At 34.8% G+C, this 25373-nt stretch overlaps 2 protein-coding genes across 3 annotated transcripts; one reads left to right on the top strand and one right to left on the bottom strand.

The window, feature by feature from the left end:
• The first annotated feature begins 2315 nt into the window (after positions 1–2315).
• On the top strand, positions 2316–20990 carry LOC107840011 (phosphatidylserine decarboxylase proenzyme 2). Of its 2 annotated transcripts, XR_007043696.1 has the most exons (22): positions 2316–2698; positions 3390–3469; positions 4461–4485; positions 5413–5472; positions 5951–6019; positions 7333–7425; positions 7520–7570; positions 8168–8251; positions 8524–8615; positions 12092–12247; positions 12388–12472; positions 13459–13570; positions 13764–13864; positions 14858–14905; positions 15686–15832; positions 16190–16285; positions 16441–16515; positions 16663–16755; positions 17038–17096; positions 18331–18417; positions 18508–18558; positions 20535–20990. XR_007043696.1 is itself a non-coding variant. In XM_047394909.1 (21 exons), exons 1-21 carry the CDS (start codon positions 2498–2500, stop codon positions 20676–20678), a joined length of 1950 nt encoding a protein of 649 aa, XP_047250865.1. In that variant the 5' UTR covers positions 2316–2497; the 3' UTR covers positions 20679–20990. The 2 variants fall into 2 exon arrangements, 1 of the variants encoding a protein (XP_047250865.1); XM_047394909.1 differs by lacking the exon at positions 17038–17096.
• LOC107840012 (putative clathrin assembly protein At1g03050) lies at positions 20934–25144 on the bottom strand. Its single transcript, XM_016683703.2, has 3 exons — positions 23292–25144; positions 22458–23160; positions 20934–22335 (listed from the first exon to the last, which is right to left on the bottom strand). The coding sequence occupies exons 2-3, from the start codon at positions 23095–23097 to the stop codon at positions 21227–21229; spliced, it is 1749 nt and encodes a 582-aa protein (XP_016539189.1). The 5' UTR covers positions 23098–23160; positions 23292–25144; the 3' UTR covers positions 20934–21226.
• Positions 25145–25373: the final 229 nt, after the last annotated feature.

Here is a 25373-nt window from a genome sequence, read left to right as displayed (position 1 = left end):
AAGAAATTCAAATATTTTTTTCTTTTTTAATTTATAACACACATTACATTGTCATACGATCTCCTATAAGCTTTTAGAAACAATCGAATAAATTAAGGTGCGTAAATAAACAAAAAGAATAACTGTGTAAAAATGTAAAAATTGATCATGGAGAGATTGGCTAAAACCTCTTCCTAGTACAATACAAGAAACAAATGGACCCCAATTTATGCTTTGTGGCTTGTATTTTTCTCTGCTCCCAACTTTCTTTACTGTCCCGTCTGTAACGAACTTCTCATTCTCTTTTCTGACACAATCAATTTGTGCTCCTGTTTTTCTTTCTTCTTTCAAATGAGACCAAAAGACCTTATCCTATTTTCCTACTAATTATAATTGTAAAATACAATTTTGGAGAATCGATGTTAATGTTTTTTTTCCCCTTCAACATATACACATTATTGTAGAGAAAATTAGCTGGGGTAATGAGTATTAAGAAGAAGAACATTTGTCTGAATTATTGGTGGACCAGTAACCAATTTAGCTGGTAATTAATGTGCATTTGACTAGCTTAATTAGAGGCCCCATGATTCTAGTCTCACCACATTGACAATACTCCTAACAAGCATTACACATGGTAGATGTCAAATCTTTCAATTTAGACGGAATATATATATATATATATATACATACCCCTCAACTATTTCACTTTTCATGTATAGGCACCTCAATTAAGCTAGGTACATATTGAACTCTTTACTCCTTCACAAATAGTTTCAATTGAGCCCAATTTGATGACGTAACAAAAAATATAAAATACATGTAATACACACGCTGATGATATGGCGAAGTAGCGAATTAAATAACGACACGTGAAATTTTAATTTAAAATAATTATAAAAATAATTTTTTAATAAACTTAAATTTAAATTAAAAATAAATAAACTAATAAATCCCCCCCCCCCCCCCCCACCCTCCCCCCTCCCCCCCCCCACCCCCCCCCCCCCCACCCCCCTCCCCCCGTATCCTTTTTTTTCCAAACACGAACCTCTTCCCCCAGCCCCCTTCCCCACCCCCAACAACCTTTCTCTTCCAAACACCACCACACCCTTCGTCGATTGAACAACCCCCCTCCCCCCAGCCTCCTTTGCGGATTGAACACAGAAAGTTAAAAAAAAATAAAATTGTATCTTGTATTTTTTTTTAATTTCTTCAATGTGTTTTTTTAAAAAGTCATTAATGGAGAAGAAGATACGGAGAAGCCATTAATTATGGTTTCTGACTCAATTTATATATGATTGATTTTTAAAGAAATCATTAATGGAGAAAAAGATATGGAGAAGAAGATGATGACTATTTTTATTTTTTTAATTTCTTTATAATGTGTTTTTTTTTTATTGATTGATGGTTTTTTATGTTTAATTATGTTGATTAATTGTGTTTTCTCACTCAATTTATAAGTGAATGGTTTTTAAAGAAGCTATTGATGGAGAGAAGATATGGAGAGGAAGATAATGGTTATTTTAAAAAAATAAAATAAAATCTTTTACTGTATTTTTTTTATTGATTGAACTTTGTATGTTTAATTATTTTAAATTAATTATGGTTTCTCACTCCCCCTTGGGAGAGTGCATTACACATGCCACACCATATCAACGCTACGCATTGGGCTCAATTGACATATTTTGGGGTGTCTACGCAGGAAAAATCGAATAGTTAAGGGGTCTGTATATGTATTTAACCTTCAATTTACTTACGAGAACTAACATATTAACGCTTAACATCCCCTCCCTCTTTCATGGGCAAAAATAAAATGCATATATATAGAGAGAAAGAGATTTGTACCAATTTAACATTTGATAACATATCACATGTCAAAATTTCTTATTTGACAATAATCCATTGAAAAATAAAATAAAAATTAAAAGTGTCCAATATCTAAACTTATAATTAATATATTCGTTGTACAAACATGTGGAGTGTATATTACTATTTGTTCTTCTATACCCCAACTCTAATTTTTCTAATTTTTATTTATGCCATTAGACTAATTCAAGTTGCGATCTTACTTATTCATTAAGAGATGGTTGACCATTAATCTATCTAAACACACCCTATCATACGAGCTGGAATTATTTGCAACTTTTCCACAAATCAGACTATATACTTCGCACATGCATTAACATTAAAATTAATCTCTTTAATTAAATAACTTGAAAAGAATAATTAAACTTAAGAAAAGATATTCCCACTTGTGTTAGAAAGTAGTAGTAGTAATAATTATCAAAAAAAAAAAAAAAAGGAAAAAAAGGAAATGGCGTTATTTGGCCAATAACAACCAAACAAGAAAAAGACAAAGTCCAAATGAAGTTTCATCCACTCTCTCTCAACGCAGTGTGGTCCTAGTCAAAATTTCCATTCCACTAATTCAACCATCTCTTCACATTCTTATTACTAAAATTTCCGTTTGTTAAACTACTTTTCGATCTTTCTTCATTAGACAATTGCAGATACACATAGAATGGGTCATGGAAATTCCAGACCGGATTCCTCCTCCGGCGATTCCACCAACGGCGACTCCAAACCGTCGCGGCTGAGAAGATTCCGTCGACGACTTCGTCTGCACCGCCGCAGTCGTTCCAACTCCGGTTCACATAATCACATCGCTAAGATCCTTAAGGAAGAAGATTTTGCTGGCATCGCGCTCTTCCGGATCATCAGTGTAACTTTCTCTAACTAGAATTTGCACTCACTCTGCTAAATGTTATACGTATATGTGTGTTTGAATTCGTATAAAGGAATTACCTACACAGAGTACTGAAGAAAACCGAGTTAAACTTTCTGTAGGTAATACCTTCAAATTTTGCTACTGGCTTATTAATATTTGCTGAATTCCTTCATATTTGCGCGTTTTTTAAGTTCTGAAAAACAGTCAGTGCGTAACTTTCTGTAAATGATCTCTATGAATTTTACAAAATTGTATAAATAATCTGGTAATAACACGTATATGCATGTTGTGCGTGACAATGCACATGTATACATATTCTAAGTTTTGCAATGATACCAAGTGTAACTTTCTCTAACTAATTTACAAATTTTGCAAAATTTTACTTAAAACATATGAATATTTTGTGTGCCATATGTATGTTTATTTATGTTCTGAAAAGACGCAGAGTGTATTTTTCTCTGACTTATTTGCAAATTTTTTTCTCACTCAGTCTTACAGATGGAATATTTGTATTTTGTTATTTCTGTGCTATTTGAATGTTTATTTAAGCTTTGAAAAGATGCAGAGTTTAGTTTTCTGTAACTAATCCTACAAAGCTTGCAAGAATTTGTACACAGTCTGGTAAATGTAACAATGTGTGTATTAAGTTACACGCATGGATGAACTTGTGGTTGCTTTGTTTCAGGCTGAGATGAAATTCAAGGACAAATGGCTAGCTTGTATTTCTCTTGGTGAACAAACTTTTCGCACTCACGTGTCCGATCAGTTAAGTACATGTTTCTACAGACAGTTTCTTGGTATTGAATTGTGTCTTCAACAAAGTTCGCAGTACATACACACAGATAAAACATGTATTTTGTATATAAATAAAATAATTGGAGAATTTACTTCTGCCACTTCTTGTAGTCCACAACTACATTTAGGGGTTGGGTTTGCTTATGCTATTTGCTCAGTATGTTAGGTGTGGATATAATAATCAAAGGCTGTTTAGAATTAGTTTAAGAATTTGAGGATAATTCGGGGAAAATGAAACTGCCTTTTACTTAAATTATTCTAGATCTCAAGAAGCAAAACAAAGACGAATGAGTTCAAGCTATGATGTACCAGTTTTATTTAACAAAACTGCGATTGAGATGTGAGCATGCAAGCGATGAACAAATTTTGAGTTTATCCATGGGTCTTATTTCGTGGGAGCTGGACAGTTGAGTAAATGAAAGAGCTTAACTAGGTTCTTTATACCTGCCTGGATACTTCAAAATGCACTAATAGTAACAGACATGAAAACTGCCGCTAGTTTATTTGGAGTTGCAACTGGATAGCTCTTGCGCATTATAAGTATTTTTGGAGCAAAAAGTTGGAGAATTTCTTCTTATCTTCTGTTTATCTTACAACAGTTCATAGCATTATTATCTTGATGTGCTGTATTGAGATTCTTGTTATCTTTGGAATTTTGCTTGCTTTGGATCATTATATCTCCAGAAAATGGTTATGTGCCAAGTATGATATGCACAGATGTACACCATCTCCTTGTTTTTTGGCACTCTTATCAATCTGCTACTGCATGTTTATGTATTAAGAACTGCAAGAGGGTGTATAGATTCTTGCCAAGGAGATGTATTTGACACATTTTCACTTGATTTTCTCCCGCCGTTCTATAATGTAGAAAAAGAAAAAAAGGGCATGGTTGTGCTCAGGTTCTCTACCTTTTACATCACAAATTAATGATTTTCTTTTTGTTCTATGTATTTCTTTGCAGAACTGACAAGCCAACCTGGAACTCAGTGAGTAAATACTTTATTTTGTACTACATTTACTATAAGTTGCTTGTGAAATCATATATATATATATTTTTAATTGTCAATGCACAAATAACTGCTTAAACCTTTTTGATCACAATTATTGTTGCTTCCCCACATTTATTAAACACACATACTTATTTAAGATGCTTATGGTGATTATAGAAAAAAAAATTCTAGTCCTTGTACATGCAAAAGTTTCCTCGTAGGTAAGTGTTGATGATCTTTCTTGTGTTTAACTTGCCTTTTGTTTATCAAGCCCGGGCAAGGTATGAAAGTATGATAACTGAAATCTAGTTAGGCAGGTTAGAGTGGGCTTGCACTGACCCTGCAATCCTGGGAATCTTTATTCTGTTTAGTACACACCAGACTTACTTCTACCATCTCATTGCATTAGAGTGTTTCCTTCTGGGTTATGCTATTTACTAGAGAACCTGATCAATCAAGTAAAATCATAAGATATGAGTAAATAAGCCAAGATCTTTATACATTCCTTTGGAAACCTTTGTACCTCCTCCTGAACTACATCTGTTAGGTCATTGTACATCTCTATCAACTATCTGAATGTGCTAGCATACACGCGTGAAATGAAACTTGAACATACAGGTGATGGTGAATGCACGAGCTTACTTAAGTTTATTGTGATACCACGTGAAAGAATTTAACCACCCAACCAAATTCTTTTAAGGGAATGATCTAGTTATGTGTGAATTATCCCAATTTTTGTAAACCCCTCTGATGCTCGTATATACCTGATGGGGCATTTTATATTTCCAACACATCCAAATTCTTGAGAGGATAATGGCAAGTTCTAGAAGCTATTTTGACCTTCTTTAGTTTCTTCTTTAAATTATTAATAAGCCATCTGTGTCAATTGCTTTTGCTGATGTTATTCAACCTTAATTTCTATAGGAAAGGAAGCTTCTTTTGGAAAGAAACGGAGCACATCTTGCAAGAATATCTGTTTTTGAGGTTCGTCATACTTGTGGTTGTCTAAATAGATTGTATCTCTTGCTGGTTATGGTTGACCATTTTAGGTTAGAAAAAGGTGAATGGAGGAGCTTGATAATTTCTGGTGATCATGGTTCATGTTGAGAATGTTATTGGTCAATGCAAAAATTAGGATATATGCTTTCTGTCATGCCAGTCATTCATGACTTATGTAGCTTCCTGGGATTTATATACAGTTCTTGGGGGCAAGATTAAACCTCATCTTTATGTTGATATGAGTGGAACCAGAAAACTCCTTGTTGATTTTTTGTTCCCAATCCCGTTCCTTAAGATATCAGGAGGAAGATATTGTTATTTCATTTTCATCTCTGCATGATGTTGCACTTGGAAATGCCAGTACTGGTTTTATCCTCCGAGTCGCTACAAAAGAGAAAATATAAAAGGAAAGAGAAAATCCTCATAAATTACTCACTACTGATTTATTTTATTTATGGTACAGACCAACAGACTTTCGAGGAACAATCTGATCGGTTACTGTGAAGTAGATCTACTTGAATTTCTTACTCAGGTGAGTTGCTCTTGAGATTGAGCAAATATCTGCAACAAATGGCACTGTATTTGTCACGTTTATGTTGTTAACTATGGATAAGTCATTTTTTAATATAAGGTGCAAGTAATTGATATTACTTGTATGTAAGAATCATCTTGTTTTAATTTACAGTTTGACAAAATCGGCAACTCTCCTACTATTGTATTCTTCAATTTTAATTCTAAATGTTGTTTTCTTTGCTTTGGTCATCAACTATTTGTTGTTGCTATTGCCCTTTTTCCATTATTTCTATATGGTTTCGTCATTACTATATCTCCTTGTCTTACTAATTTTGATATGCTTTACTTGAGCGGAGGGTCTATTAGAGATAACCCCCTTTCTTTCACAAGGTAGAGGTAAGGTTGCAGACACACCACCCTCCCTAGATCCCACTTGTGGGCCAACACTTGGTATGTTGTTGCAGTTTGCCGAAATGAAATTTCTGCTTTCATTTTGTTTGCTTTAATAGATTTACTATGTCATTGAGAAATTAAAACATCTGTTAAAGAAGGCCAAATCCACTTGTCAAGGACACATTCAAATTGTTCTCACATAACAATGTGAATAAATTTTGAATCATCCTTCCCTGTAAAGTTTACTGAACTCTAAGCCTTTGTGTGATAGGCCCTATGTCAATTGTGTATTTGCGCATTACAATGTTAGCTGTGATAAGAGGTAGACAAAAGATGCACTTTAATGACAAGTATTAAGAATTTGCAAAAACTTGTTAAAAGCAACGCTATGTTTTTGTTTGACCAAAAGATAAAATATGGATGTGGCACTTTATTCACTATGCATGGATTTTGTAGCATTTTAGAAGTTACCACTTCAAACAGCAGGTACTTTCTTCAAGCATTTGGATAAGTCAGTAGCCTGCAAGTCTCATATGTCCAAAGTAGGATGTTAATCAGTGCAAGAACAAGGACGTTATATCGACATTGATGTAGTTTCATAGATAATGCTTTAAGAAGTTTTTTACTTGTAAGCATTAACAGAAGCCCCTTGGCTTTTCAAAAATGTAGGTATGGTGTTTGGCACTGCATTCCGCAGTTTGGAATATTTGCATCTTTCCTCTACTTTGAGAAAGTTATTCTGTTGTCAAAGGGATCTAATTAATGATACTATTCTCCCAAATGTATCCCATATTTCTTGTGGTTAATCTATATTTGCTGAATAGTAACTCAATTTTTGGATAGTTTGATGTGGCGAAATTCCTATCATGAGTAAGATTTTTCTTCCTTTTTTTGGGACCAACCCTTAGCCCAATTCTTAGAGAATAAGTGGTCTTGCAGGATTCCAGTTCTGATACTGAGGTTTTTGACTTATTAGACCCATCATCCGCCTCCACAATTGTTGGCCGTATGTCTATTTCGTGTTGCATTGAGGTTTGTATTTGCTGGGTTGCCATCTACTTTTAATTGCTTATGGTAGGTTTCTATGGGTCGTCATTCCTGATATGTGATTACATTTTCTTGGCAGGACCCCGTTGAGACAGAGAAAACCTTTGTTAAGCGCATCTTATCTATAGTGGTATGTGAAAACTCCATCTATGTTGTCATTCTAGATGAAAGTGATCTGTTGGTGGATCCTTCTAAAGAACCATGTAGTATAGGCTGGCTAGAAGCTCTGTCTCACCTACACAGGCGTGCCCGTCATTCAACTCTTTCTTTTTTATTTCTTAATTCAAATGAACTGGTTTAATCTTTTCTATTTTCTCTCTTTTTTAAAAAAATTATCAAGATTATTCCATGTCACACCAAGACAGGATCAATTTTACAAAAGTTGTGCTTAAGTATCAAAAAATCATCCATTTATCGGAACAAAAGTGATATTTTTTTGTTGTGTAGTGCAATGTGGACCATCCCCTGTTCTGTCTGTTTCACTTTCCACACTGGACCTTTCACTCCTTAGAAGTTGTATTGTTTCTTTCTGACCAGGTCGACCAAAAATGCACTCATTTCTTTCTGTTAAAAGAGACAAGGTAGAGAGAATGTAAAGGTCATGTGCTTACAATATGTAAATCATTTTCAGTTTTTGATAATCTACACTGTCAGATTTCCTTCTCTGTTCTTATTACTGTTTGGTAATGAGATGATTTATGAATTTGAGTGTTGTTTCTCTTTTCAGGACTGTAATGAAGACGGAGAGCTTTCATTGACTGAGTTCTCTGATTTGATTGATGCGTTTGGAAATAAACTGGCAGCTGAGAAGGTTCGCATCTGAAGAGTATCCTAAACTCTCATTGTAGTTCTTTTAAAGCCTCCCATGCAACACATTATTGGAATTGATTTCTCATTCAGATCACATCCTGTTCATACTGTTATTTCACTAATAACCTTTTCTCAACAAAATATAATTGCATTTTAAAAAGAAGCTAAACCTGCAAAGAGTTCTAGATACAAATTTTGCAATTATTAAGCCAAGTACATCTTGTATTCTTTATGAAGACTCCATAGCTTAGCAATCTTTATTCTGTTTGTCAGAAAGAGGAGATATTCAAACAAGCTGACAGAAATGGTGATGGTGTTGTCAGCTTGGATGAGTTAGCCACACTTCTGGCTATGCAAAATGAAAAGTAAGGCCTCGTAAAATTTGCATGCCTGAAATCAAATGTGATTTTTCTAGGAATCCCTTCAATGCTCAGGTTTAATGAACTTCAGCATCTAAATGAGTTCTTTTATTTATTTGCGTTACTCCACTATTTAATCAAGTGAGACTTTTAGGGGTCGTTTGGTGTGCGGTATTAAAGTAAATAATTCCGGGATAAAATTTTTAATCCATCGTTTGGTTGCCAATATTCGGGATAAATAAATAGTACCGGGATAAGTTATCCACACATATGGTGGTATTACTATCCCAACACAATTTATCCTTTGTATAAAATTATAAAATGACAAAAATACTCTCAAACCCTATGATTTTCATTTCACACATATATATATTTTATTTATGAATATATTATATGTTAAATTTATTTGGATAATTATTATGTTTATTTATATATTTTAATTTCTCTAAAAAATAATAAAAATGTCGACTTCATTGTTGAATTACATATTTTAGATTAAATAGTTTTTTAATCACTTGAAAATTGATATTGTATATATCAATTAAAATGAATTTTAATATTCTATATTATATGAGTGATATGTATTTAAATGAAATGACATAAACAACAAATCCTCTTTTACTTTAACAAACTTAAGTTGAAAGTTTTTATTTCAAACTAAATAAGATGTAGTAAGATTTTTTTTCTAAACACACACGGTATAATCATGGGAAGGCACACGTAAAAAAATTAAAGCTAAATAAGAGGAAAGTTTTATTTTTAAACTACACATGATATAATCATGAAAATGCACACACAAAAAAATTAAGCTAAATAAGATGAAAGTTTTATTTTTAAGAATAAATATTTAAAGCTTAAAAAGAAATATATATATATATATAAATATATATATAAAAGGGTTAAACAAGATGGAGGGTATTTTGGTAATTAATTAATTTATTCTTAGAAATTATACCATGCATATTATTTTGAATACAACAAACCAAACACTCAACAAAAAATAATCCCAGTATAACTTATTCTAGCATAACTACATTCCCAACCAAACGACCCCTTATAGTTCTAGCAATTAGGAGGCAGGGAACTGAGAGAAAAGCGGGGAAGGGTGATGGCAACTCCAAAGGGAAGTTGAATGCTTAACTACTCTAGGGGAAAACAAAGTGGACCCATTGAACCAAAGACACTTTCCATTTGGGGTGCTATGCAACTCTATTTTGGAAGTTCCTGCATTGTTCCTTCTTTATTGTGCTTAAAGATCACACTATAATTGTGTTTGTACATTCAAAGTTAAAGGTGGTTTACAAGCCTTAAGAAACGAATATTTATTGGATTTTCTGATCTTCCTATACCTAGAAGGCTTCATTTGAACTTGTAGAAACTTCAAGGTGACAAATCTTTCTCATCAAAAATAGAGATTTTCATGTTCAAAATTTTCTGTTCTCCTAGTTCTTCTTTCTGGTAACTGATTGAGGATTTTATTTATATAGAAAAATGTGCATAAGTGCTTGCTTGTACATGTTGAGTGATGCAAAAAATAAACTCCTTATGCCATCTTGTTCTTCTATTGTTGAAAAAAAGGTGTGTGACAACCTTTTAGTAAAGCTATGATGTTCACTTAAGGCAAAAGAAACAAAAACTACATGTTACCATTATAAACCAAAGAAGGATCTAAAGAAGAACCAAACAAAACTATTCTTTCTTTCTAATATCGTATGCAAACGTCACATAGATCCCATTTGTTACTTCACAATTGTCTGGCCAAAGATTTGGTGAGAAGAGTTAAATTGATATGTGATGTTTCCTTAGTGTCTTTGCAAGTTTTTTTTTCAAGATTTTAAATAGTATCTTCTGCAGAAAGGAAGGCATGAGCCAGCATCATAAAATAGGTGTACGAGGCTCTTCATGTCTTTTTTTTTGGGTTGGGGGGGTGGGGGATTAAGGCTCTTCATTTCTTAAAAAGGATTTTCCAACAAATATATGCTTTAGGGTGAAAACTGTTAGCAAACATCACAAAATAGAAGCACAAGACTCCCTTTTTTTTTTTTTTTTTGACTTCAAAGCTTGCACAATATACCTTTATATATGAAAATGTGTTACCTTTCTAAACAAATGACCACATTTTACAGAAGGTACAAGTAGCACACATTTAGGATAAAATGAGAAATCACTTGAGATAGTCTGGTCATGTCTTGCGTTAATTTACGAATGCACCGATCCATTGGTGTGAAACATGGTAATTGAAGTTGTTTAAACGGGACTAGGTAGACCTAAAATCACATGGAAGGAAGTTATCTCCGAAAAACGTATAATTTCTTGGAATCATGCAAACTTAGCTAAATATAGGGCAAGATGGAGAAAAAAATCCATATAGATACTATCCACTAGTTGGGAATAGGTTTTAGTCTTGTTATCGGACTTCTATTAGGGGTCGTTTGGTTTGAGGTACAAGTTATAGTAATCGTGGTATAAAATGCAGGATTATTTAATCCTCCGTTTGGTTGGAGGTATTAGTTAGTTCCAAGATTATTGATCCCACCATTTACACTATAGTGATGAGATAAGTTATCTCTTATATATGGTGGGATATTAATCCCGGGATAGCTAATCCCCAGATTAATTATCCCAGGATAACTTATTCCCAACCAAACGATCCTTTATTATTGTAAAGACCGGATCTTGGCCCTAACTCAACCCAAAAGCTAGCTCATGAGAGGAGGATTGTCCAAATCCATATAAAGAGATCAATTGTCCATCCTTTTTTCGATGTGGGACTATTAACACTCCTCCGCACACCCAGACCTCGTTAAGTGGAGCATGGACAATATAATTTGAGGGCCCAACATTGGTGAACAAAGAATTGGGATGACCTTGCCTTCTGATACCATGTAAAGAATGGATCTTGTACCTAACTCAACCCCAAAAGCTAGCTCATGAGGGGAGTATTGTCAAAGTTCATATAAGGGACCAATTGTCCATCCTTTTTCCGTTGTCAGACTCTTAACAATTATTATTATTATTATTATTTATTTGAATATAACTTATTTTCACTTTTCTTTCATTTGGTATGATGATGACATGAATTAAGATTAAATGGAGAAGTGAAGATTCATGTAACTGACCCTAACTTGTTTGGGACTAAGGCGTAGTTGTTTTATCTTTGCTCTATCCTGTGAAAAAACATAGTTGTCTTTAAAATCTTTTATATGGTGGTATGTAGCCGCTAACAAGACAATTATTCTTTACAATGTACATGAGGAGTGGATAGAGTTGGGAGACACATAAAACCATTTATCTAGAGATGATTAGAAACCTCCTTGTGAAGTCGTCTTGTCAAAATCTTTTTTGGACATTGCTGAACTTTTGTCCAGAGTTCTTTGCCTGTTGTGAAGATACATGATATCTATCCTTGCATTGAATCTGGAAGACATTAATCCTTCTGTTGTGGTCTTTTCTCCTGTTGACTTAATGTTCTTCTCTTTCAGGGAACCCATAATCAATTGCTGTCCAGTTTGTGGCGAAGTTCTTGAAGTTTCGGATGGGTTGAATAACATGATTCATATGACCTTGTGTTTTGATGAGGGGACTGGGAATCAGGTTATGACAGGAGGATTCTTGACTGATAAGGAGGCTTCAAGTGGGTGAGAATTATGCAACTTTTCTGAGTCTAATTATTCCTAATAAAATTATATGCCTCTTTATTGTTATATTATTTTTTGAAATTCTTCTGATTTTTATTATGAAATACTGAAGTTCACATACTTATACAATTTCTGTGTAGATGGATGTTCAAACTGAGTGAATGGGCCCATTTTTCAACTTTTGATATCGGTTTAAGGTCTGGTTCAAGTGCATCGCATATCTTGGTATTCTCTCATCCTTACGCCATCCCCCACAAGAAATGTTTCTCTCCTCTCTGGTATGCATATATGGAAGGAACATCCTTTTTCTGTAGAAACTGGATGAAGGATCTTTGACACTAAAGTGTGTTTACGTGTCTTGTCTTCTTACATGCTTTATCAGAAAGACCAATTGGCTTTTCCTTTTTTGCTGACTTCAGCCATATGCATGGCGATCAGATACTGCTTTAACACTGTTTTGAAATATTATGCAAAATTGACATGGTGCGGTGTTGGAGCCAGGACCATATGTTTTACAAATGAGAACTCTTCCTCTGTGTTTTCTCTCTGGATCTGGTATCACATTTTCATTACAGATTCTGTTTCTAAACCATCTTGGCATGTTGCTTCATAAAGCTGATGAAATGGGCCTTCTTGAAATTATCACCTCGTAGTAAAAGAGTGTTGGATACCTATTGGCAACTCGGCCTATTTTGAAACATCACTGTAGATTCCTTGGCGATATTCAGATGGTAAATTAAGTAGACTCCTACACGCTGTTGCATAGAAGTGCTTATTCTAGTTCTTGGGCAAGCCTGTTGGTGTCCAATTCCTTTATATTTGTATTTTTCTCTTGTTTTATCAATTTGGGATTCTCTTGAGGATTCTGAAGTGCCTTATCTGATCCAATTGCTTGCAAAGATTATTATTTTGAATTAGCTGAAGATCTTGTATCATTTCTTTCTTTGAGATTCACCTTCTTTTGATCTTCACATTTATTTTTTTTTGAAATTAATTGCTAACAATGTCTGAGGGCTTACCTATTTCTCCATGGTCATTTACTGCATTCATGTAATATTTATAAAGAACAACTGGATATCTGTTTATTTTTTCTTCGTTCATTCTCTCTTTCTTTTGCCTAACAGCATTTTCTGGCAGAGAAGGTTGAGAATTAGAACATGCTGGAAGAAAAGGTTCTTTTGTCCTCTGATGTTGCATCCTTGCTTTGTTAGGTTTATGACCGCCAAAAGAAAAGGCTAGTGGAGGAAATAATTGATCGGAAGATAGTCTTGTCCATGAGAGCTATATATCAGTCTAAATTTGGCCTTGGCCTTATGGATAATGGTATGCTTTTGACTGAATCACTTGTTAAGATCTTTAATTGTAAGAAGCAATTATCGTATACACACTGTATCTATATATGAGCCTATATATGTATATCCATCTAGTCACCACGATGATATTGATTTGTTTCAGTTTTTGGTCCATAGATAATGGTTCCATTTTGCTGATTATTACCATTTTAACTGTAGCACAGGTGCAAAAGAAATCTTGCGGAGCCTCTCTGAAAAACAGGGCAAGAAAATGGATTCTGCTGAATCTGCTAAAGAAATACCTAACTTCATTGAATTTTTTAAGGTATTCATCCAAGTTAAACATCAAGATCATCGTTATGATGTCATAATTAATTCTGATTATACATGGTTCTTCTTTCATCCTAGTAGAATCACTAGCTAGCCTAAGCCAACTACAGTTAGATTCTGTACTTTTTCTTCAATATACCAATTTTTCTGTAATGTCTTACAGCCAACTTTGGGAAAGAAGTTCTACTTTTTGGAGAATTAAAATTATTATCCTGTTGCTTTCTCCATTTATTTCTCTCTGGGTACTGTTGCAATATATTGTAGGTGCCTGGAAGAGATTTGAATGACAAAAATTACTTCTTTTGATTAAATGCAACTTCCCTTCCACGTGTCATGTACAAAAAGCTATCCTCTCTATCCTTAAAGGACACTTATCCTTTATCCTGAAATGTTGTTCATCCTCCTCGTATCGGAAGAAGTTTGCTTCAACGCTTTTTTACTTCTGATATTACAGTATATAGTCACGTTTATATGCATATTAAAAGATTTCTCGGAGTGCGGAATCTTAGTATGTGATCATTGCAAGAATTCAATTGTCAAATAGGACATTTATCCTAATAAATATTCTAGAATTATCCAAATTACAACTTTATACTCTATTCTTGGGCCTACTTCTGTATAAAGTACTATGAGATTTGAATTATACTCTTGATCCTTATGTGTCTAGACGAAGTGAAATTGTGAAAGAGGGAAAACTGAATTGCAAGGTCCTTGACTGAACAGTTTCATGGTTCTGAAATGGGTAATGAGAACCAGTTGTTTTGCCCTCATTATTATATTAAAAGCCCCAATCTTTAGATGCTGAACATGAGATCATTTGTTTGGTGATTTGGCTGCATGGCTATTTTGTGATGAGCATGTTCTGTGCTTGTGTTTATTATAGTTTCTATATTTCTTGGCTATGCCTACGTATAGTTCCTTTTCAAGTACACAGAAAATCTCTTGTTCTTGTAACTTGCTGTGATTGACTTCAATAACTCTGTTTCAGGATCAAATAAATATGGATGAAGTCAAGTATCCGTTGGAGCATTTTAAGGTGCGCTAAGTCCTTCAGGCAATGTTCGCTTTCATTTGAGAGAGTATAGTTTGTTCTTTCTTGCTTCACTTCAATTCGGTGTGCTCCTTGTATATGGAAGCTTCCCATTATCAATGAAGTAACACTTGATCTGAAGATTAAAGAAGTTCCAACTAGGTCTTTGGACTGGTTGCAAAGGAATGAACTGATATTTGCAGTGCTATGAATTACGAAAAGAATGAATATGGTTCAGTCTGTTCCTCTCATATGCTTCAATTTGGTCTTACATATAGTAGAAGTAGATAAACCGAAGCAATCTTTTCTCGTGTCATAGTATTGTTTCCGCTAGTGAGTAGCTGTAACTTTGAGATGGTAACTTGAAATAGAGCACAATTATTAGCATACCTTAAGTCAAAGATGTAATGTGCTAAATGTTTGTGGTATATTACTTGTTTCAGTTGACTGTTGGTTATTAGACATGGACATACGATCGATTGATGAGTTCATACCAGAAAATAATCTATATCTGGAAACCTATCAATATTAGCAAAGGAACATGGGAGTTCCAATTTATATAAAAGGGGACACTATTATAAATCATTTCTCATGTTTGTTATCAGCTAATTTATACAGCGAGGAAGATTACCGGTCACTTGGATGTATTGTATCTTGATCAACCCAATGCACTTTATTTGTATTTGATTATTGTTCACATAATTTACTGATATTGTAAAGTTTTAATAAAGTTCTCTTTAGCGGTGCATATCAATTCTTTGATGGTCTCGTAAATTTGGTTTCCAGACATTCAACGAATTTTTCATTAGAGAGTTGAAGCCTGGTGCAAGACCTATTGCTTTTGAAGAATGTGATGATATTGCTGTATGTGCTGCTGATTGCCGTCTGATGGCATTCAACAGTGTTGCTGATAGTATAAGATGTTGGATCAAGGTAAATCTATTGTTAACAAATGTCTATTTTTCATATTTCTGGTAAATGTTGCTGTTTCTCATGATACCAGTAATGATCGCCTAGTGCAGATTATTTGTAGAGCCTATCCGGTTGGTCAACATAAAATAAATGTTTCAACTTTCTATCACATGGGCACAACATTATAACCCTTGTAGACATTTATCCGAATTGATTTTGCTTCTCTTATTTCACCTTTGTGTGTGTGATATTTATTGTAACATCCATTACGGAAATGCTAAATCATTTTGAGCTACTGTGATATCTTAGAAGTTTCAAAAGCTTATGCTCGTTTACTTTGTAATGCAAACTACCTTGGTATCTTATGGATTACCTCAGGGTCGAAAGTTTTCCATCCAAGGTCTTCTTGGGGATGAAACGTGTTCTAGTGAATTTGTCAATGGAGCTCTAGTGATATTTCGCTTGGCACCACAGGTGGGACTGTTGTGAACTTTCTTCATTGTTGGAGCTATTTCACACTATTAAATATCTCTGTAAAAATTCCTCAATATTAAATTATTTCTGGTTAAGTAAATTTCCATTATTATATTCTGATTTACATCTTCTGGGTATGCTATACCCAAATACAGGACTATCATCGTTTCCACTTTCCTGTGTCTGGAACTATCGAGAAATTTATTGAAATACCTGGTTGCCTGTATACGGTATGTGAAATGTAGTGCTTCTTTGAAAGTGGCTTATTTGTTCTTGGCAGTGTATTTCTGCTTCTTTATCAGAGTAATTTTTAAACCCTCCTAAATGATGCATGTTATTCCTCTCACCCCACTCCCCTTTTCTTCTCTTTCTTCTAGGTGAATCCTATTGCTGTGAATAGCAAATACTGCAATGTCTTCACAGAGAATAAGAGGGTTGTGTCTATAATTTCCACAGAACACTTTGGGAAGGTATGCCATTTTATGCATTTCATGCTAGTTTTAAAAATAATTCTCCTTTCATGAAAAATTGATGTACTACTTTGTTATATGTCCTGCTATCCTTTATTGGCCATGCTAATTTAGAAGTCACTTCTGATAATCGGTATCAGTAATATGAAATGAATTTAAGCATTCACCCAAAACTTTAAGTTGATGGGTAGAGTAGTTTAGGACAATTGAACCCTTTTAAATTCTTTTACAACTGAAGTAGGGCATTGTATATCTCTAACTCCCTCCTATGCTTGTATCCAGATCCAAGAGTTCACACATGGATTGAAGTTTTATTCTGTCCTCTTTAAATGTTTTGAAAGGTAATGAACTTAATTCTTAGGAGCCCGAAATGGTGTAACAGGCTCAAGAGTGGGCCAATGGTAATTCTATGATAGATTATGGAGTTTTCATGGAGCTAAGAAAGTGGGTTTGCCAGGTTCATGAGTGGCCCTAAATTTGAGAGAATTAACTAACAGGCTGAATGAGTAAGTGTTGGTTTTGGAGGAAAGAAAGTATGAAGATGAAGGGTGGGAAAACAGACTTATGCTAAGAAAACGACCTTAAATTTGCTTGGATACCATGTGAAATGTAACCGTCAAATCTAAAAGATGATAGGTGGGTAGCATGTCATTGTAAACCTTTGGAAATTTTGTGCTTGATATTTTAATACCTCCAATTAGTGTAAAGTGGTTTATTAATTTACATGTGGAATGCAGTTTTTCCCTATGTTAGTTTTATTTCTTTTTTTTTTAAAAAAAATAAAAATTCAAAGGGCTTAAATTCATGAGTACAAATGGTTCAATTGGTTGATAATAGGTCTAGAGCAGAGAGTGAGTTGAACAGGCTGAGGAAGTGGCTGGAGTAGTGATTGAGTTGAGAGAATGAAAAACAGAATGATATACTAGGATATACCATTAGGCAGAAGTTGAGAGAAAAATGGATGTCTGAGATTATATATATTAGCATCCAAACGAAAGCCTTAAAGCACTGGAAGTAACCAGGATCCCTTTGATGTCCCCATCCAAAGTGGACAATATGAATATCAGAAAATTCAGAGTGATACATCTAATATCCTCTTTATCAGAATGGAGCGTCTGATTATTATATAATAACGTGTTTCTCATTAGGCTGTGTTTGGTTCAAAGCAATGGATCTAGTGAGTAGTGACATATCTCATTGACACAATTGTCAGAATTCAGATCCATAGGCCAATTTGTGTGACTTCTATTTTGAATTTCATTTTTAGATGGATTAGCTGATCTTTTGAAAATCTCCACATGGGCATAACACGACACTCTATCATGATATCATCTCCTTGCGGCTATTTTAAGTCATCAATGTGTGTAGTGTCTAAGGTGTTGAGTTGATGTTCTCACTAAAGCTTCAATCCTTCTGTAGGAGCTCTAACTATACTTGTTACTAATGCTTAATTGCTTGTAACCTTCTAAGTTGATTCAACAACTCTGACTTGTTGGCTCAGACATTGAACTCTATGACCTTACGTGTTTCAATATGCTCAATTTGGTGAAAGAAGCTTTGCTTAATTGACTGCAGGTTGCATTTGTTGCAATTGGAGCAACAATGGTTGGTAGCATTAATTTCTCCAGAAATAAGGGCGACTATGTGAAAAAAGGGGATGAGGTTTGGTGCTTATGATGCGAGGTTTTGCTGTCTTAGAATTAAATAATCTTGTTTGATGTCTGATTTGTATTTCTTTTTTCATGGTTACAGTTTGGATATTTTGCTTTTGGTGGAAGTACCGTAATTTGTGTCTTTGAAAAGGTAGGTCACCAAGCTTTTCCCTTTTACTTAAAAAATTTTATTTTGCCAGTGACATTGTGAAGTGTAGCTGTAGAACTGTTCTAGTCTGTCTATTTTGTGATGTTTAAGCTTCTTTTTATCATCTGAAGCTTTCAAATGAGATCTCCTTCCCCTATCAAATCCTGATGCAGTAATCACTTTGATTGAAGTGTTGGTTTTGTTGGTTGTGTGCAACATCTTTCAAGCAAGCACCTTTAAACCTACAATTTATTATTACTCGAATATATGCAAATCATATTGTGGAATGCTTTTACTGATACAGTAGTATCTGCCCATCTAGTGGATTCATTGTGGGCGCACACTGTCATGGTGATATCTCATTGCATGTTCTTGAAGTTAAACATATTTGTTTAGTTGACTGATTTGGCTTGAGCCAAAAAATGTCATCATAGGAAACATGATGATCTACTTTGCAAGTAGAAGATACGGAGATTAGATTGTCTCCGACACAAACACATGTCCAGCCAGGTTCTAATTTAATTTAGTGGAAGTATTTTCTTTTTATTGTATTGAACTAATGACTAATAGATCCATCATATTTTCAATAATATAAAGACACAGGACAGTTCCATAAATTGGAACAGGTATAAGTTGGTGCATCGTTTCCAAGATTTAGGTGCCTGCCCCGAGAAAAAGAAAAATATGGAGAGAGAGAGTAGGTTTTACTTGCAAGCCTATCTAATGTCAGTGGTAACTTAAAAAGACTCTCCGGACACTTCAATGGGCAAATATTTCTGATAATCCTCTTGTAGAACTACATCTTGGGTTAACTTTAAGCTATAACATATACGTGCCTTATGTTCCAATGAGTATCAGATCATTTATGGTTGATTTGGTCGAAAACAACTTATACATGGATTATATTTATGATAAGTCCCTGAATAATTTTAGTAAATATGTACCTTTTAGCGAATATATCCTTCATTGTAATAAATAGTGTGTACTTATTTGAAAATCTGTTCAGTTTCGTCTATTAGAAAATTTGTTTCCTATAATATATCTATTTTGTTGCCATAAAGGATATGTATCAGGAGCCATCACTAGTGTAAGGTCAGTAGTAGGAGATTAAAAAAATTTCCATAACCGTAAGTTTACACCAGGGATCAGAAGGCCGTATTTATATAAACTAGTTAGGGATGAGCTAACTAATACTATACATGATGAGATCATATGGTTCATGCTATATGCACAGACAATATTGTGCTAATGACAAAACCAGTGAGGGTGTTAACCTAAAGCTTGAATTATGGAGGAGCACTCTAAAATTGAAAGGTTTTAATATAAGTTGAAGTAAGATTCAGTATATGCATTGCAAGTTTAATCAATAAAGGGTGAAATTGAGGTGAGAACAGATGGGATTCTGGTACCTAAATTCGAATAGTTTATATATCTATACTAGATGTTCAAGAAGAACCATATGATAGATGAAAATGCTACATACAGAACCAAAATAGAAAGTGTTGCCTGAGTGTTATTTCAGAAGGATACTTGCGAAAGTGTAAGTCAAGTTTTATAGAGCAGTTGCAAGTCCAACAAATGTTATATGAGAGTGAATGTTGGATCAAAACGTCAGTGCCACAAAGATCTGAATACTAAGATGGAAATGTAGTCACAAGATTTGACAGATTAAAACGACCGCATTCACAGAATTTAGAGGTCATGAACTTTTTAGGGACTGATAGTGAATTATTTGCCTCATAATATTAGCCAGCTCACGATGTTATCTCGAAAATCAAACATTTTGTGGGTCTATGCATAGAGTTCTTCGCCCTTTCCTTCTCTCCTTTTTGTCTATTACGTCCAATCTAAGTGTACATTTGGAAGTGACATTCCTTAGAGGGAGTAGTAAACAAAAATATGGAAATATTTTGTTTTATGAAATTTAACTATCCTGTTGCTGTTCAGTGATTTGGAATCTAATCTGTTGAAATATACAGGATTCCATAAGGGTAGATGAGGATCTCTTGGAAAATAGTGGAAGATCACTGGAGACCTTGGTATCAGTAGGAATGCAGTTGGGTGTCTCCGTAAAGAAGCAGGATGACGTGAAGCTGCCCAATTTAAGTAACCTTTCGTTTTGAGTTTGATATCTTCGTTAACTGTGTAGAGATTAGTCCTAGATGAGTGAGCGAATTATTCAAGCTGATTATTGTGCTTAGTTTGTACCTTTTAGGGCTTGTCTGCTAAATTCTGTGTTAATTAGTATTTTCCTTCATTTCCATGAATGGAGATGCTAATAACATGAATTCGTATTTGCTATCATTCATGTTTGTCATTTCTTATGATGTAAAATGCATGGTATGTTATATATCAGCTTGAGTAACCACTTCAAACTGTAGAAAGAATAAGACTCCACTAGCAATTTGTTTTGAAAAAATGTTACATTCTGTACACTGATAACGGAGCTTGTCTACATGTAGTTTTGCAATTCTCATACTTCAATATTGTAGCTAAGCTGACTTTCTCAGAAAGCTGGCAATGCAGGCATTGGTTAGATGTGAACTTGCATAGCTCTTCTTCCAGATGCCAGTTTCTTTCTGTACAATTTCATGACTTATCTTATTACTGAGATACGACTGACCACAGGAAAAATGACATTACAATGTTGTGTATCTTGTTAGTGAAAGCTTTAGAAGGTTTGCCTGTAACCACCAATGTTATATGGGTAAGGGTATGGCTGCACCTGGGGAAATCCTACCTGTCCTTGCATTCCATTTTTCTGATACTCCTGCCACATTAACTGCTCTTCTGTTAGTAGTTTCTGTTTCTTCTCCATCTCGGACATCTGAACGTATGCTGGTGGAGCTATTGCCAGTGAAGCTGCAAAAGGATCTGTGCCTGGTGCGGCTGTATTAGCTCCACCATTTGCAGTTGGAGGTGCAGGCAATGCTAGCATTGCCGGCCGTCCTGCTGAGCCAAGTGCTACGCTGCTTGCACTTCCAGTAGCCACAACACCTGAGCAGGCTACTGCCTGAGCAACTGCTCCTTGTTGGTACATGCCATTGAGCATTAATGTGTCAAAGCCTCCAGGGAGGGAGGCCTTCTGGTTTGACAAATGACTCGCAGACTGAACCAGTGCTGTCTCCCAATCTCCTGAATCGTTGAATGCTTGCCATGGCGAAATGCTTGTTGCAGGATTGGTCGCCGCTTGACCACCATCAAACAATGCTAATGCTAGTTGATCTCCATGTTCTTCGGAAGTTGGAACATCTTCACTCAAGTTTAACAAGTCTCCTACTTCTTGGGTTTTCACCTCCTCTTTCTTTTCCTCTTCCTGTGTCTTTTCTTCGGGGAAGACCTCTGGTGCTGGTAATGCCTTAATGGCATTCATGTCCTCTTCCGGTTCAGTTTCTGGTTCCTGCATTTCAGTTTCTTGAACGTTCTCAGTAGTTGGTTCATTCCGCATTGCCTTCCTGGTCTGTTCCCTGAAGGACTTTTCCCGTATTATGTCATCCATACGCTCGAGTTTCTTTGGTGGAATGATCTCAATATCTGGATATTCAGTAGTGCGTGTTACTCCAACCGCTTTACCCCAATCATAGAACTGCTCGATCTCCTCATATTGTTTGTTAAGTCTGAAGAATATCTCAAGAACCTTTATAGAGTCTGGAATTGACAGTTCTATGAACTTATCAAACATCATAGTCGTGATTTCTGTTAAGTCATAATATAGCTGGAAACTTTCCTTCACTAATGGATATAGAGCCACAATCACGACTCTGTTGTTCTTTGCCGTACCTGAAACATACAGTAGCATTTTGTATCTTTTATCAAATGCGCATTGCTGATGAATAAATATTTTGGCAATTGGCAAGAAATATTGAAGCAAAGTTGGGAGTTTGGAAGTACAAATATCAAACCTGCAGGTCGGCAGGCTAAAAATCTCTCGAGGAGCTGCATGAGATGATGAATCCTTGAGAAAACACGATCATCTTTCATTTCCCTCAACGGAGTGGCTTTCGCTCCCCTTGCATTATGACGAACCTCCTCTTCATCATCGCTGTACGCAAATGCACTGCGTTTTCCCCTGCGGTTCTGCATCCTGAATTCCAAGTGTTCATCAAGGTATAAAGCATACGACCGTACAAATGCAGAACCATCCCATGAGTTAGATCTCGAGTCACGAAAATCAGACATGTTAAGAAGCCTTGTCCCTCGTCTTGTGGCAAAGAAAATCTCTTCCTCAAAGGATGAATCCCCATCGCACAACAGCCTATGGATCAACATGAGTGCCTTAAGAGCCACAATCCAATTCTTGGTCTTGCTAAGGCGTCTGGCAAGGAAACCAACACATGCACCAACATAGGCTCGAGAATAAGAAGTCAAGCTTAGAATTTCCCTTATATGTCTCTCCTCCGGTGGGTACTCATCGTGTCGCGTCGCCTTTACGATGGCGACTTCAAGATCAGATAAGGAGGCGCTGCTACCTACTTTGGCCAAACTTATGCTAGTTTGGTCCTTCACTGCCCCTATTGCCTTTCTAAGCTTACTTGGACCCATGAATCGTAAGGCTAAAAGTACGTTTTTTTCTCTTGAATTATTGACAACGATGGCTGTGTTAACCTGAAGAAATAAACAAAAAAAACCCTTAAATTATAACGAAGATTGAAAACGTGCATGCATGAAATGTTACGTAAAATCCCAAACCAGCTTCCAGCTAATAAACATATTCATTACAAATTGACTAGTCTTACGTTGAGAAATATTGGGACTTGGAGAAAGAAAATGAAATGGGAGAAACGAGGTATGTGCAGCTCTTTTTTTTTTCTTCTCTTCTAATTAAATTTTATGTTTCTCCCTCTTGCTTTTTTCTCAGCTTAATTCCCTGAATCCAATGACCATAGAAATATTCTGTTCTTTAGCATCATTTTCGGGAGGCTAATGGAAATATATATTTTTCCAAAACATAGATATGACTTGCGATCAATGTAATTCTGTCTTACAAACCTTTTTTTTTCTTTCTAAATTTGTATGAAAAGAAACTATTATTATTGAAGATCTTAAGGCAGTACCAATTTTTCGGAGACTCACGTAGGATCGATTACCATATATGCCACTTTAATTTAATAAAACTAGCATATAGTTGTATTATTTTACTCATTTAACTTATAGAAAATTAATTAAATATACTTCAAAACTTAACGAGAACTAATGGACTGACATAGAAAGACATGAAAATGAAGAGAAAAATTATTATTCATTTTTACGATCTTATTTTGTTTAGTTGTAAATTTAATGAAAGATTTAGAGCGTTGCATAATGATCGAATGAATGGTGTTCATGGCTTATAGTATTGGCACATAAATTATCAGTGGAGATCTAAAGCAAGCGAATTGAAGATATTTTCACGACAAATTTCTATATATGTATACATGTATATATCTATGTCATGGAATAGAATTGAATTCTCTTCAGAGAATATTGAACATTTCGTAATTAACGCTAGAAATGATTTGTTCTATATTAATAACACAAGGGAGAAAAAAAAAAAAGGAAAGGAAGAATTGAACTTATAATAAAGTTACTTTCTTTTATCACTAGAACTTATTGTTTAATAAATAAATAATGTATAATTTTATCAAACATTATTTTTTTTTACACGACCTATCAAATTTGACAAAAGGTATGTTTGTCCAAACCGCATAAAAAGCTTCGTGCGTCACTTCCAGTTACTTTTTTATCATTTGATTTTTATGTGATTTTATTTTAATAACAACAATCTAACCACCAGAAATATATTATGATTGATATATATGACAAATTGTCGGGTAGCTGGTACATTTATTTAACAACATCTTTACTCCCTAACTAGATATATACAAATTAAATTCATTTGTTCGGTGCAAGTTTTCTTTATTCCATTTTTTCATTTCAATCCTAAGAACGTAGGACCTACAACATATTCCCCTAGGACATTTAGTATGAATTGGACAAAATTTTATGTTGAAAAATGGGTTTGCTACACAGATTTTTGCTGACGAAAACAGCTAGCGGTGTTGAAGTGCTTTTAATTTGTCTTGCTGTTTTTTCCTCTTTTGTTGTGCTTATTAAGTTGTTGTTAAGAAGCCGTATCCAAATTGAGAACAATAATTTCACTCTGAAATAGAACATACAAGAAATGGCATATAGATACAAAAAAAAAAAGTAGTGTCAATTTGGTTTGTGTTTAGTAATGTGGACAGTGAGAAACTACAAAAGCCAGATGCATCCTACTTATATTTTGGAGGAACTGAATTGCCAGCTCAATATAGGTTGTGTTACAAACTTTAATGTATTGAATAAAATTCTTCATCATTCAACTAAGGCAGAGTGTAGAGACTAGGCTTCTCGTGAACTTTTAGCAGAATTGCAGATACGATTGCAGGAATATAAACAAGTTTAACTCACATGAGTTGCATGGAGTAACAAGGTATGGTTGCATAGAAAAAACCCTTGTGGTCCGGCTCTTCCCCGGACCCGCACATAGCGGTAGCTTGCCCTTTGATAACAAAGAGAGAGTAAATGGGCAGGGGTCAAATTTGGACAGGTCAAAAAAACTCAAATCAATAAACGAGTCATAATCCAACCGGCCCAACGTGATCCAACCTCGTCTCCTTTCTTGCTCTGGGAAAAAAAAAAAAAAAAAAAGATGGTGTGAAAGCTAATATATTTTTCTGAAGTTTGATAATAAATGTTTGAGCTTGGGTTTGACTCAATAATTTGGCTGGTCAATTTCGGATCAACTCATTAAATCAAGTTAATGTACGAGGTATAACTTAACCGGTTTGAACTTGGAC

The sequence above is a fragment of the Capsicum annuum genome, chromosome 8 (genome assembly GCF_002878395.1).
Source record: "Capsicum annuum cultivar UCD-10X-F1 chromosome 8, UCD10Xv1.1, whole genome shotgun sequence".
NCBI lineage: Eukaryota > Viridiplantae > Streptophyta > Magnoliopsida > Solanales > Solanaceae > Capsicum > Capsicum annuum.
The sequence above is the reverse complement of the archived record's forward strand: the minus strand, read 5'-3'. Positions and strand labels throughout refer to the sequence as shown.